The 12521-nt window shown below is 44.7% G+C and overlaps 1 protein-coding gene across 1 annotated transcript in view; it reads left to right on the top strand.

Moving 5' to 3' along the window:
• Window positions 1–12521, top strand: part of LOC118097274 (uncharacterized) — a 148925-nt gene that overhangs the window by 69668 nt on the left and 66736 nt on the right. Inside the window, exons 32-42 of the mRNA XM_088658187.1 lie at window positions 355–459; window positions 581–725; window positions 1702–1919; window positions 2444–2662; window positions 3535–3644; window positions 4965–5118; window positions 5819–5918; window positions 6222–6388; window positions 8259–8492; window positions 10390–10487; window positions 11392–11569. Of these exons, the coding sequence (XP_088514313.1) occupies window positions 355–459; window positions 581–725; window positions 1702–1919; window positions 2444–2662; window positions 3535–3644; window positions 4965–5118; window positions 5819–5918; window positions 6222–6388; window positions 8259–8492; window positions 10390–10487; window positions 11392–11569 (1728 nt within the window). The remainder of the gene's footprint in view (window positions 1–354; window positions 460–580; window positions 726–1701; window positions 1920–2443; window positions 2663–3534; window positions 3645–4964; window positions 5119–5818; window positions 5919–6221; window positions 6389–8258; window positions 8493–10389; window positions 10488–11391; window positions 11570–12521) is intronic.

Raw genomic sequence — 12521 nt, 5'->3', positions numbered from 1 at the left:
GCGTCTCTTTCTCTAGAAAAATAACACTGGTTGTGCCCCCATGTTGGTCCTACACAGAGTAGACCCATTAAAATGAATGAGCATGCCTAAATTACAGCCATTAATTTCAGTGGGTCTACTCCGAGGAAGATTTAATTGGATACACACCTACTGCAACTTCCTATCTTGAGCATCGGTCAGGTAGATTCTCAGGGAATGCCGACAGCTAATTACTGCACTTTATTTGAGTAACAGCAAAACTCTTATTTATACTCATGAAGCACATACACAAAATAAAAATCTGGGATAGATTCCCTGTCTTGATGTTGGACTTCGAGCCAGTAAAGAGCATATAATCCCCTTTCTCTGTTTTAGGGGATTGCTCTGCAGGATTTTGGTGCAAAGGAGCTGCTCGGACTCCGAACCCAACTGATGGAGTGTCTGGACTTCCCTGCCCGCGTGGACATTACTGCCTCTCAGGTACTAACTGCTTTTGTCATGGTTGTATTCCTTTGGATGCCCCTTAGGAGCTTTCCTGCTGTTTTCGACCCACTTGTTTCAGTGCCCAAAGGGGGATTCTCTCATCTGTGTGTCCTTCTAGGAACTCTTGTTCCATCTGCCTGCCCACGTGGAACCTGGTCGGGTGAGGAAGGGAATCAAAACCTCCAGAGTTGTCAGGCTTGCCCTGGGGGGCATTACTGCAATGGCACAGGCCTCGTGGCCCCTTCGGGGCGGTGTGCAGTGGGGTAGGTACAAACTACAAGCTCACTTTCCTTGAGATTTTCTAGCAAATTCCAGCTACAAATACAAATTGCAGTGCCAGATTCCACCTTCCAATTTGATGTCAGGATAGTCAATGGACTGCAGGTTTCTGATCAGGCATCAACCATGTTTATAGCTCAGTGGTTCCCAAAATTTGACAGAAACATTTGCCTTGGTTCCAGAAACTCATCCCCAGTGCCCCATACCTTACAAAAAGCATTATTCAGAATAGCAGTGTACACAAACACTAAGAATGATAATAACACAATTAAATTAAAAACAGTAATGATTAATTGCACAATTATTTTAAAAAAACACACACAATTTAATTCAACAAAAATGATAGCCATTTACACCTCCAGGGCCCCCTGCTGCCCCTATGCCTCTTAGCACCCCCTAGGTGATCCCAAGCCCCCCCCCAGGGGTTGCTACCACCCACTATTCTACCCCTTAGCTCAACAATTCTCCACCTCTCTCTCCCCCCTCCCCCCCAACTCTTTTACTCTCTTGGCCCTCTTTGTATACTTTCTCTTGCTCTGCTCTCTTCCAGTTCCAAATTCTCAATCATTATTTTGTCCTAGGCCAGGAAAGAGCTTTCCATTCTCTGTGTGTGAGGCTATTGCCTCCTCCTCCTCCTCCTCCTCCTCCTCCTCCTCCTCCTCCTCCTCCTCCTCCTCCTCCTCCTCCTCCATCCAAGGCTGGCTCTACCATTAGGCAACGTGAGCTGGCTACTCTAGGCAGCAGACTGAATAAGTTTAGACGTTCCTTTTTCTGGTCCCCACTCCTGATCAGTCATGGATGTTTCGCACAAGCCAGCCATCACTTGTTGCCGCAGTCAGAGGGCAGATTCACCCAGGGGATTGTTTCCTGTGGTCTGGTTCTTTGCTTTTTTGAACTCTGGCAATGATCTCATCCTCCTTCGTTATTAATAAAATGACTTTTCTCTTGCCATTCTGGTAGGTTTTATTGCATCACAGGGTCTACCACACCAACACCTACGGATGGAATCTCAGGTGCTCCTTGTCCTGTGGGCCACTTCTGCCCCTTGGGCAGTGACAGCCCCACACCTTGCCCACCTGGCTCCTACATGGCTGAAACACATGTGCAAGGACAGTGCCACACCTGCCCAGAGGGGAAGTATTGTCTCCCTGGCCACTTGCCACAGCTGTGTCCCAAAGGTGAGTCTTTGGCTTTCTCGATACACAAAGCTGTCCTGGTGTCCAAGAGTTTGTAATCTATTTGTGCTTCCATTTTGCAAGTGCATGTTTCTAGTCCCCATGTGAATTAGATAATGAATGGTTTCCCCATATTTCCCTTCCGGGGTTTGCTCTGTCCTGAATTCGGGTTTGAGAAATTCTAAAATTAACTGGGAAACTAGAATTTTGGGGCAGGGTCTGCAACTAGAGTTCCTCCAGTTCATCTGCAGCTCTGTTCCCCTACTTTACTGACTCATGTGTCATCTATGGTGAAACACTTAAATAAAAGCAATCTTGATGTGATTCTCCCCCCCCCCTTTTCCTCTTTTCTTTTCTTTTCTTTTCGCTAACAGTTTGTTGTTTGTCCTAACACAGGCATCCCCAAACTTCGGCCCTCCAGATGTTTTGGACTACAATTCCCATCATCCCTGACCACTGGTCCCCTTAGCTTGGGGATGCCTGTTCTAACAGCTTTCAGTTTACATGGATGTCTCCTTCCCTTCCAGGCTTTTTCTGCCCTGAAGGAACAGGCTTAAACTGGCAGCCGTGCCCCCCTGGAACCTACAGCCCTATCCAAGGGATAGGGAGCCATACCAACTGCAGAGCGTGCGATGGAGGAAAGTTCTGCATGTACCACAATGCAACTGATGTTACAGGACACTGCTGGGAAGGGTATTACTGCACCCAGGGTTCAGACCAGCCCAATCCTGAGGCTCAGCTCAATGGTATTGGCTCTTTCATTTGAATCAATGGGATCAGTGTGGAATTGGCACGGTTACAAAAGTGCTGCATAATATCCGTTCCACATTTGCAAGAAATAAATCTGTTAGTGTGGCAGCACCTACACTTTGGAACTCCATGCATATTGACACCAGACAGGCACTTTCACTGTACACATTTCAGCGCCTGCTGAAAACGTTTTTGTTTAGACGAGCTTACCCAGATGTTTAGAATGTTGTTTTTAGTCTAATGTTGTTAATCTTTAATTGTTTTTTTACTAATAATATAGTTATTTTTATTATTTTTGTAAACTGCTGGTTTTTTAAAAAAATAATCAAGCAGTATATAAAATTTTATGGAATGAAATTATTATTATTTGTACTTTTCCAAGCTCTAGTACAGCGGAATAAAGGGTTAGATTGTTCTGTTAGTTTAAAACAGGGGTGGCCAACTCCCAAGAGGCTGTGATCTACTTTAAGAGTTAAAAACTTGCAGTGATCTACCCCCCTTTTGGGGGTTCATGTCAAAGTTGTTGAGCTTTTGGGGGGGAGGAGGAAGGCCCATTTTTAGGCATTCAGATCAAAGTTGTTGAGCTTTTTTTAGGAAGAAGGAAAGTGCCATTTTGGGGGATGCAGGGCAAAAAAATTGAGCTTTTTTTATGGGAGCCAAAGTTGTTGAGCTTCTTTGGGGAGAGCCAGTGATCTGCCAGTGATCTACCACAGGCGTCCAGTGATCTACTGGTAGATCACGATCTACCTGTTGGACGTGCCTGGTTTAAAATGACCTCATCTTTACCATTCACTACTTCTTTTTCTTTTCTCGTATGTTATTGGCACTATTCTTACCACCTAATTTATGTTCCCCTTGTTGATCACAGATCACAGTGCTGGCCCATGTCCTTCTGGTCACTACTGTCCAAGGGGCACAGCTGTTCCCAAGCAGTGCCCTGTGGGAACATTTGCCGCTAGCACCAAGCTAATATCTGAGGTAAGGGCAAAAATACGGTTAAAGCTGTCCTTTGTAGGAATTGGGTATCCTTTGTATATACTGGCTATAAATTCACTGATCCTTAACAAACCCCATACAATTGATAGTGGTTAAATGGAGGTTGTGCTCTGAATTATAATCACAAAAGCATTGTTATTCCATTTTAAGAGTCAACACATGCTTGTGTGTATGTGCAGGTGTGCCCATGTGTTTATGTATATGTGTACACACACACACACACACACACACACACACACACACACTTTTATTGTACTTAGTAGTTATTAAACAAATTCACTTCGCAGGCATAAGAGAGGAGACCTCTTTCCTGGTGGCCCCAGAACTTAGAAGTCCCTCCCTGCAGATGCATCCTCAAGGCCACTGCAAATTATTAAGTGGGCCTTAAAACTCATCTTTCCCTGACGACTGTGTCCTAAATAGGGCCATTCTTTAAGTTAAGCTAATTTAGAAGAGGTGGTCCTCTTAGCAGTGTTGCAACTTGTACCTAGGGCGCAGGGCTTTTTTTTTTTAGGTTTTAACTAATTTATGTTTTTGAAACAGTTGTTAACACTTCTGCTAATTGTCAGTTTATGACACTGGTAAGATCCCTTTGGTGGGCTATGCCCACAAAAGCAGCCTATAAGTAATTTTTTATAAAAACATAGTGTTTTAATCAAGATTCATAATGCAGCGAATGCTTGAAAGCAAATTCCTGCTGTAACCGTAGCCTGTTCCCTTCCACCTAAGATTCCATGCAAAAGGGCATAGATCAGAGATCATCAACATGGTGCCCATGGGTGCTAAGGTACACACAAGTGCCTCCCATATTGTCCATGAAATGCCTTGAAATATCACCAATGCAAAAGTGAATGCTCCCTCTTCTTGCTCAGTTCTAGTTTGCATTGGCTTGTAGCATTGAACATGCCCCATCAAACATGTCCACATTTCATTGAATACCATGATGTGATACCCACCCTCCTTTCCATTCTGAACAAAAGAAAGGTGCAAAGAGTCTTTCTGAGCAGGCACAGCAGTGGCAGGTGTAGGTGTCTTTTTTCATTGATGAGAGAAATACCCACCACACCTTTTGTGGCCCTGTCTGCCCCCCCCTTTCTACTATTTCAGAAGTGACAATCATTTTGTGTTAAGCCATATACCCTGTGGCAGCCATTTTATGTAAGGCCACATCCCTAGGACCGCTGGTTTGTGGGTCTCACCCACGTTCTCAAAATTCCAGGTGTGCCCTCAGACTCAAAAAAGGTAGGTGAGCTATGACTCTTGCAACTGAAAAGTATCTCTGGCCACCTTAATCTCTTGCAGGCCGAGTGTTCTTCCTGCCTGCCAGGCCATTACTGCAACACACCTGGTCTGACAGCACCAACAGGATTGTGTGAAGAAGGATACTACTGCATTCTGGGCTCCACCGTCCCCAACATACCAGCCATGGATGAGACTGGAGGACCATGCCCCAGAGGTATTTCCACCACCACCCCTACCCAATTCAGGAAATTGCTCAAACTGCCTGCCACACTCCACAGAAAAGGTCCCAGGCTTTGTCTTTAACATCTCCCAGTAAAGTTAGGAAAGAATCCCTGCTTGAAACCCTAGAGGACTTCTGCCTGCCAGTTTCTAAAATACTGAGATGGGTGGACCAGCAGCCTGATTCCGTATAAAGGAGCTTTCTATCTTCATAGAATCTTAGAACTGTGGAGTTGGAAGGTGCCCCCAACCCTCTGTGTTGCAGGAATTGCAGCTAGGGGGTGATATTTAGGAAGAGAATTCCCAGCATGCTCCTTGGTTCTCTCAGCCACCAAAGCCAGAGGTCTTCCAAAGCTTCAGGGATTTTGCCATCCTTTTTAAACAATTGAACAAACGGATGGAATACAAGGCTATCATTGACTACTAGCCACAATGGCTTTACTCTACCTCCACTGGTGGAGGCATTCTGCTATTTTCTTGCTTGCAGTTTCCCACAGGCATCTGGTTGGCCACTGTGAGAACAGGATGCTAGACTAGATGGGCCATTGGTCAGACCCCAGAGTCCTCTGCTTATGTTCTTATGTGAACTGTTTTTAGAGTTGCTGTTGCTTTTTGGTTGTCTTGCTGTGCTCCCCACCCCCTCAACCTGGCCTCAAAGGGGCATTCCTGATTTTACACTTTTGCTTCTTTTCCAGGGTATTTTTGCCCTCAGGGCACAGCCAATCCTTTGCCTTGCCCGGAAGGGTCATATAATCCTTTACAGAGGCAAGCCACCTGCCTCACCTGCCCTAGCGGGTAAGCAAGAGAACAATAATCATTCATCACCTGCAAAACCAGAAACACTTTTAGCAACAGCAGGGGCCAAGGGTGGGGCCAAGGGCAGCAATTGGCTGCAGCTCCAGTGGGGCAATTTAGTGAGAGGGATGTTAAAGCCCTCTGCCATCACTGCAGCCTGTTAAAAGCAGCTGATTTTTTAAAGTATGGGGATCTTATCAGGCACCATCTCATCCAGCTGATCCCTTGGTGTACTAAGACTGAAGTGTTGGCTGCAGAAGTTGAATTTCTCTTCCCATCCCCACTTTTCTTTTCTGGATGCAGATACTTCTGTCCCAATAATTCCTCCTCTTTGGATGGGAACAAATGTCCAGTTGGCCACTACTGTCCTATAGGCACTGTCTCAGAAAGCCAGTTCCCATGTCCCCAAGGGACTTACAATGCAAACACAGGAAGCAGCAATCCATCTGTCTGCATAGCATGTGATCCAGGTAGGTATCTCAGCTCAGAACATCCTGTTGGACGGGCCAGGAACCCATTCAATGAACTCCTATGAGAAGGGGACGACAGAGGATGAGATGGTTGGACAGTGGTATAGAAGCAACCAACATGAATTTGATGAAACTTTGGGAGGCAGTGGAAGACAGGAGTGCCTGGTGTGCTCTGGTCCATGGGGTCATGAAGAGTCGGACACGACTAATCAACTAAACAACAATGACCCCACCCCTTCTAGAAATAGGACTTATTTAACTCACCTCTGAGTAAACGTGCATAGGATTGCATTATTAGCTATTCAAATATCCACTTCCTTTTACTGCAGTAGACATAACCCCTAGCATAGGAGCCAGCTCCTAATATTTGAGGGGGGGGGCAGTCCCCTCCAAAGTTGATGGACATTGCCAATCGAATGGGTGGGTGAGTGCCACATCATGTGATTGATTATGCAGGGCAGGGCTTACTTGTCGCCACCCCCAATATTTTATTCAAGTTGACACCCCTGTCCCCTAGTTAAATAATAATTAAGCCTATGAAATACGGCTGTTTCCATTAGGTGAGAATGGGACATTATGTTACTGGCACTGGATCAGCATTTGTGTTTATGTCGCTGTAAGTACATTCAAGGTTCTTTTTTAAATCCATAGAAAGGCCCTACCCGTTTCCAAATTTCTTCAGAAAAAAATGACCCCTGATCAAAATGTTAAACCACAGAATGTTCTATATGCACTCATTCTGTTGTTAAAGAAAATGAAGAGTCTCCCAGCTTAGACAGTGGAAATTTTATGAGCTGCTCGTACAGGCCCTTCTTTGCTTTTCAAACAAATAATTAAAGAGTGTATGTCTATTGCCCTTTTGAACCATATCTGTTGAAGAACATGTATGCCAATTTGTGTGAATGGGTTTGCCTTTTAAACATACAATCATCGTGGGGGCTGTTCTTTGTGTAAGCATCCAACTTTCCTGAGGATTAAATTGCTCGTGTTTTATTCTGCCAACAATGGATTTCAAAGAACCCTTTGGAATGCCGCATAGCTTGGGGATTCTAATTATGAAAACATTAAGAGGGAAGTATTCAATGTAATTAAAGTAACAATCATGTTCTCACCTGAGAGTAAGTTTGATTGAACTCAGTGGGATTCACTTTTTATTAACCTGCAAAGTAGCAGGCATAGCTTCTGAATGCTAGTTGCTGTTGATATTCAGCAGGAGAGTCCTATTGCACTCATGTCCTGCTGGTGGGTTTCCCAGGGGCATCTGGTTGGCCACTGTGAGAAAGAGGATGGTTGGCTAGATGGGCCTTTGATTTGATCCAGCAGTGGGTTCTTATTTATGTTCTTCTGATAGTGCTGTTATGTACAAAAAGGGAATTTAAGATAAAGTGTTGCTTCTTTTTGGTTCTGAATTGTGAGTTGGTTTATGTTCAGGGATCGTTTACACGATTTTTGGTGAATTGTGGTGAAAGGGTTTGCACCAGTGGCACGTTCTTGCTCAAGAGAATGCGGAAGCTCAAGAGAACGCAGAAGCAGGTTGATGGCAAGTTTGCTGCATGATAGACAGCAGAATCTGTTGGGTGGCGAGTTTCCGCTAGCACAACAATTGCATTGGATCCCTCTGTTGTGCAACATAAAAACCTCAAGCACAAAAGCCATTGTGTTATTGGACTGAAAATGTTGGCTATGGCCCTCTGTAACTTTGTGCTTTCATGCTACAATCTTATACTGAATTTTGACTGAACGTTTTAAATTTAATTTGAGACAGAGAATTTGGTTATGTTTTCCACTGAAGTTGTTCCACTTTTCTGTTTTGTATTCTTCATATCTATAGATCTATATTAATAACAGTGGGTTGCAATCTTTGTTCCAGGCCATTACTGTGCCCTGACGGGTCAGTCTCATGTCACAGGTCCTTGCTTGGCGGGGTACTTCTGCACCACTGGGGCTACCACCCCAACACCTGCAAATGGTCTGGCTGGAAATGTATGCCCAAAGGGGCATTACTGCCCTGAAGGATCTGCCCTTCCCCAGCCCTGTCCTCATGGTTTCTACAGCAACTCTACAGGAAACACCAAGACTGAAGACTGTCTTCTGTGTCGTGCAGGTATGATGAGGAGTTTAGGGAATGGTTCCTGTGAGAGGTTCCAGCATTGCACTGGGATCCAAAGGGTTTTCAGAGTCCCAGTGAGGAGACGGTGCTCTTCACAAATATGAGTTTAGGGTCTTTTCCATCCTAGAGCCCTTATGAGATCTGTTTATTTAAACAGCTTTTATTCTCTATATTCAACCACCAAATGTCTGGGTAAAGAGTATTACCCCAACTCCCTCTCCACTGGTTCTCCTAAACTTGTGCATCTGTCTCAATTCAGTCTCACTTATTCCTTCTGACTTACCAATTTTCTAGTAACACTGGGGGTATAGGTTAGGGTTGCCATACATTCGGAATTTCCTGGACATAGCCGTTGGTTAACAGTGTCTGGGCGGCAATTGCTGAGATCTCCAAGAAAATCTGTACGTATGGCAACCCATGCTGGAAATGTACATTTTGGCGAATTTCTTTAAAAATAGCTTTAAAACATTTTTTCTAGATTTTTTTGGGGGGGAAAGGTCAACGTTTTCAAATATGGCAATCCTAGTAGGCATGGTACCATACCTGCCAAGTTGCTGTCAGAGAAATAAGGGACCGGTCCAGAAATAGCAGACCGGAAGTAGCGCTGCCGCCATTTTGAAACTGGGCGGAGCATGCTCAGAAGTGACTTTTGATGCTGCTTTGCCCAGTTCCAAAATGGCCGCCGTGCCAGAAGTCGCACTGCAGCCATTTTGGAACTGGGCAGAGCAGCATCAAAAGTCGCTTCTGAGCATGCTCCGCCCAGTTCCAAAATGGCCGCCGCGCCAGAATAAACCGGGAAAAAACAAAAAAAATCTGTTTTTTCAGCTAGGAACAACTGGAAAAACGGGGATTTCCCGGGGAAAACGGGAGACTTGGCAGCTATGCATGGTACAAAGCCAGATATGTAACTTATATTTAACAAAGGCATTTACATTTATGTTCTACACAATAATTATCAAGTTCACAGTCTTGTTACTTTGAAACAGTACCATATCTTTAAATGTGTATATGCAGTTAGTTTGCTACTGTCGCTTTAAATACCAACAGCTTATATTCAACTATTTTATGCTAAGACAGCTTGAAGGAAACAGGTTTCCATCTTTAACCCTTTCAATTTCTCCACCTCACTTAAAGCCTTGCCAACACGATAACTACAACCGCTGGAAGGCTCTTTCCCCCCAACTTTTGCTAACCTATTAAACCATAGTTTTGCCTTTATTGCCCTGGGAATCTTCCCTCTGGTACTCCTACCAGTCACCGTAGACCAGCATTGAAAGTTGTGTCTCTCTTCTCTCCTCAGTGCTGCATACAGGTTCCTTCCCTTGCCTCCTCAGCCCAAGCGCAGTGACCCAGCTACCCCAACAAGTATTTGGCCACCAAGCCACTCCATCTGCAGCTCAGGTCTCCTTTCTCTTTACCCAGTCCTCTTCCTCTACTGCCTTCTCACTCTGCTATCATCATCTTCTGGCTGCCTCCATGAACACCAACAACTCAGACATCTCCAACCAACTAACTTCTGTTGCCTAGCACCTGCCCATATACACACTTCTTCGGAGCCCTCTAGTCCAGCCCCAACCAATCAAACTGCTTAACTGGAGATTCTAAATCTGCAGCCACCAATCAAAATATGCATACCTCCTTCGCTTTTGCATCCTGAGAATTCCAGCTGGCAGTTGGAAGGCCCCAAATGACAGTTTAACCCATCAAGTACATTACAATGCATAACAGCACAAAAGTAAGGATACAGTTCAAAGAAACATAATTCAAATAAACAGGATTTCTTCAGTCCCCTACAACATCTGCAGGGCCACAGGTTCTCCCCTTCCCACCAATGATGATATCCATGGTACACATATCCTGGAAGCAGCTTTATATTTCTGCTCCATTTCAGGATATTTCTGTGATGGGACAGGGCTTGCCGCCCCTTCTGGTCTCTGTCACACTGGATTCTACTGCAGCGGAGGAGCCGTTTCTCCAAGACCTCAGCTGGTAAGCTATGTTGATGCTGATGCTGATAATATTGTAATTGTCAGGAGTAGAAGGAAGTTTAAATTAGGAAGCACTGGTGGAAGATTTTTTTATGGTTAATATCAGCTGGTGATGTTTCAACCTTTCTTTCTGTTTGTTATATTTGCAAAAAAAAAATCTCAAAAGAGAGACCAAGGGAACAGAATTTACACTTAACCCTTCATTCCCCCCATCTTTCTCTCCATGAAGTATACTTCAGGAGGTATCAGGTGATCTCATTCCTTACAGTAGCCGTTTTCTATATGCCTCTTTATCATTTGTCTTCTGAGGTAAAGGTAAAGGAACCCCTGAAAATTAGGTCCAGTCGTGCCCAACTCTGGGGTTGCGGCACTCATCTCGCTCTCAGGTCATGGGGCCAGCATGACTAAGCCACTTCTGGCAAACCAGAGCAGCGTACAGAAACAGTGCTTATCTTCCCGCCGGAGTGGTACCTATTTATCTACTTGCACTTTGACATGCTTTCGAACTGATAGGTTGGCAGGAGCAGGGACCGAGCAATGGGAGCTCACCCCATCACAGGATTCAAACTGCCGACCTTCTGATCGGCAAGCCCTAAGCTCTGTGGTTTAACCCACAGCGCCACCCTTGTCTTCTGTGAGCACACTCCAAATGACTTGAATTTGACACTTTTTAAATTCAAGCCACATCTGCAAAGGAAGATTCTTTCTTTGCAGTTACAGCTTGGGAAATACCTGATGTCTTATGATGTGCCTGGTGTCATATTACATGAGGTGATGGGCAGGTGGGTAACCCCACCCAGCAGTCAAAGTGTCATGAGGAAGGTTGGTCATCTTTGCATCCAGCCCTCTAACCAACAGGTTCCCCACTTCTGTTCTGCAGTGATGCCATGCACTTATATTTCCAGGTAACAAGTGGAGGGGGACAATGCCCACCTGGTCATTACTGTGTCTCAGGGAGTGGAAGACCACAGCTATGCCCAGCAGGAAGCTACAGCCCCTTCTGGGGAATGGCCCAGTGTTTGGAATGCCCAGAAGGTGTTTACTGTGATGTTGGTTCAGCTAATTACACCAACTGCCCAGTCGGTGAGTTTAACAGTACAAGTATCTTTCCAGCTTCTTCTTTTTCTTTGAACAGCATCAGTCCAATGCTCTGAAGGCCTGCATCTAGATCTAGATCACTACTGTGTGACCTGTTGCTCAGAACATTGCATCATCCTGACCTGTGAAGCTTCACTACATGGCCTACTCTGGTCTATTGCTATACATGAAGTATTTGCTGGTGGTCAGGTTTGGTTTCCTTATGATTCCTTCTCGGTCAGAATGTAAGAACATAAGAAGGGCCCTGTTTGATCAGGCCTGTGGCCCATGTAGTCCAAATTCCTTTTTTTAAAAAAAAATTGTTAAAAAAAAGTTTTATTTGAATTAAGAAATTACTCACACAAAAACCAACACAGACAAGCAAATAAACTGTTATGTACTGAGCTGAATCCTAGAACAATAGGATTCAGAATCAGCAGTCTGATTGGTCCGCAGGAGCTACCCAATCCAACTCCAGGTGGAAGTGAATCCGCAACCTGATTGGCCTGCAGGAGCAAGTTACAGGGAACCAGGCAGAGGGCCTTCTCGGTAGTGGCACCCACCCTGTGGAATGCCCTCCCACTAGAGGTCAAAGAGAACAACAATTACCAGACCTTTAGAAGACAGCCCTGTTTAGGGAAGCTTTTAATGTTTGATGGATTTCTGTATTTTAGTGTTTTGTTGGAAGCCACCCAGAGTGGCTGGGGGAACCTGGCTAGATGGGCGGGGTATAAATAAATATATATATTATTATTATTATTATTATTATTATTATTATTATTATTATTATCCACATGAAAAGAATCACAAAACAAAAACCCCATTTCCACCCTCCCCCATCCCACTTAAAATGACTTCCAGTCTACCCAGCCACTGACTGCAGAATTTTTCCAGTTCTTTTTGAAAGCCATCCAAGCTGATGGGCATCACTGCCTCCTGTAGGGGCTAATTCTACGGT

Source organism: Zootoca vivipara, chromosome 14 (genome assembly GCF_965207765.1).
Source record: "Zootoca vivipara chromosome 14, rZooViv2.hap1.1, whole genome shotgun sequence".
In the NCBI taxonomy this organism is placed as follows: domain Eukaryota; kingdom Metazoa; phylum Chordata; class Lepidosauria; order Squamata; family Lacertidae; genus Zootoca; species Zootoca vivipara.
The sequence above is the reverse complement of the archived record's forward strand: the minus strand, read 5'-3'. Positions and strand labels throughout refer to the sequence as shown.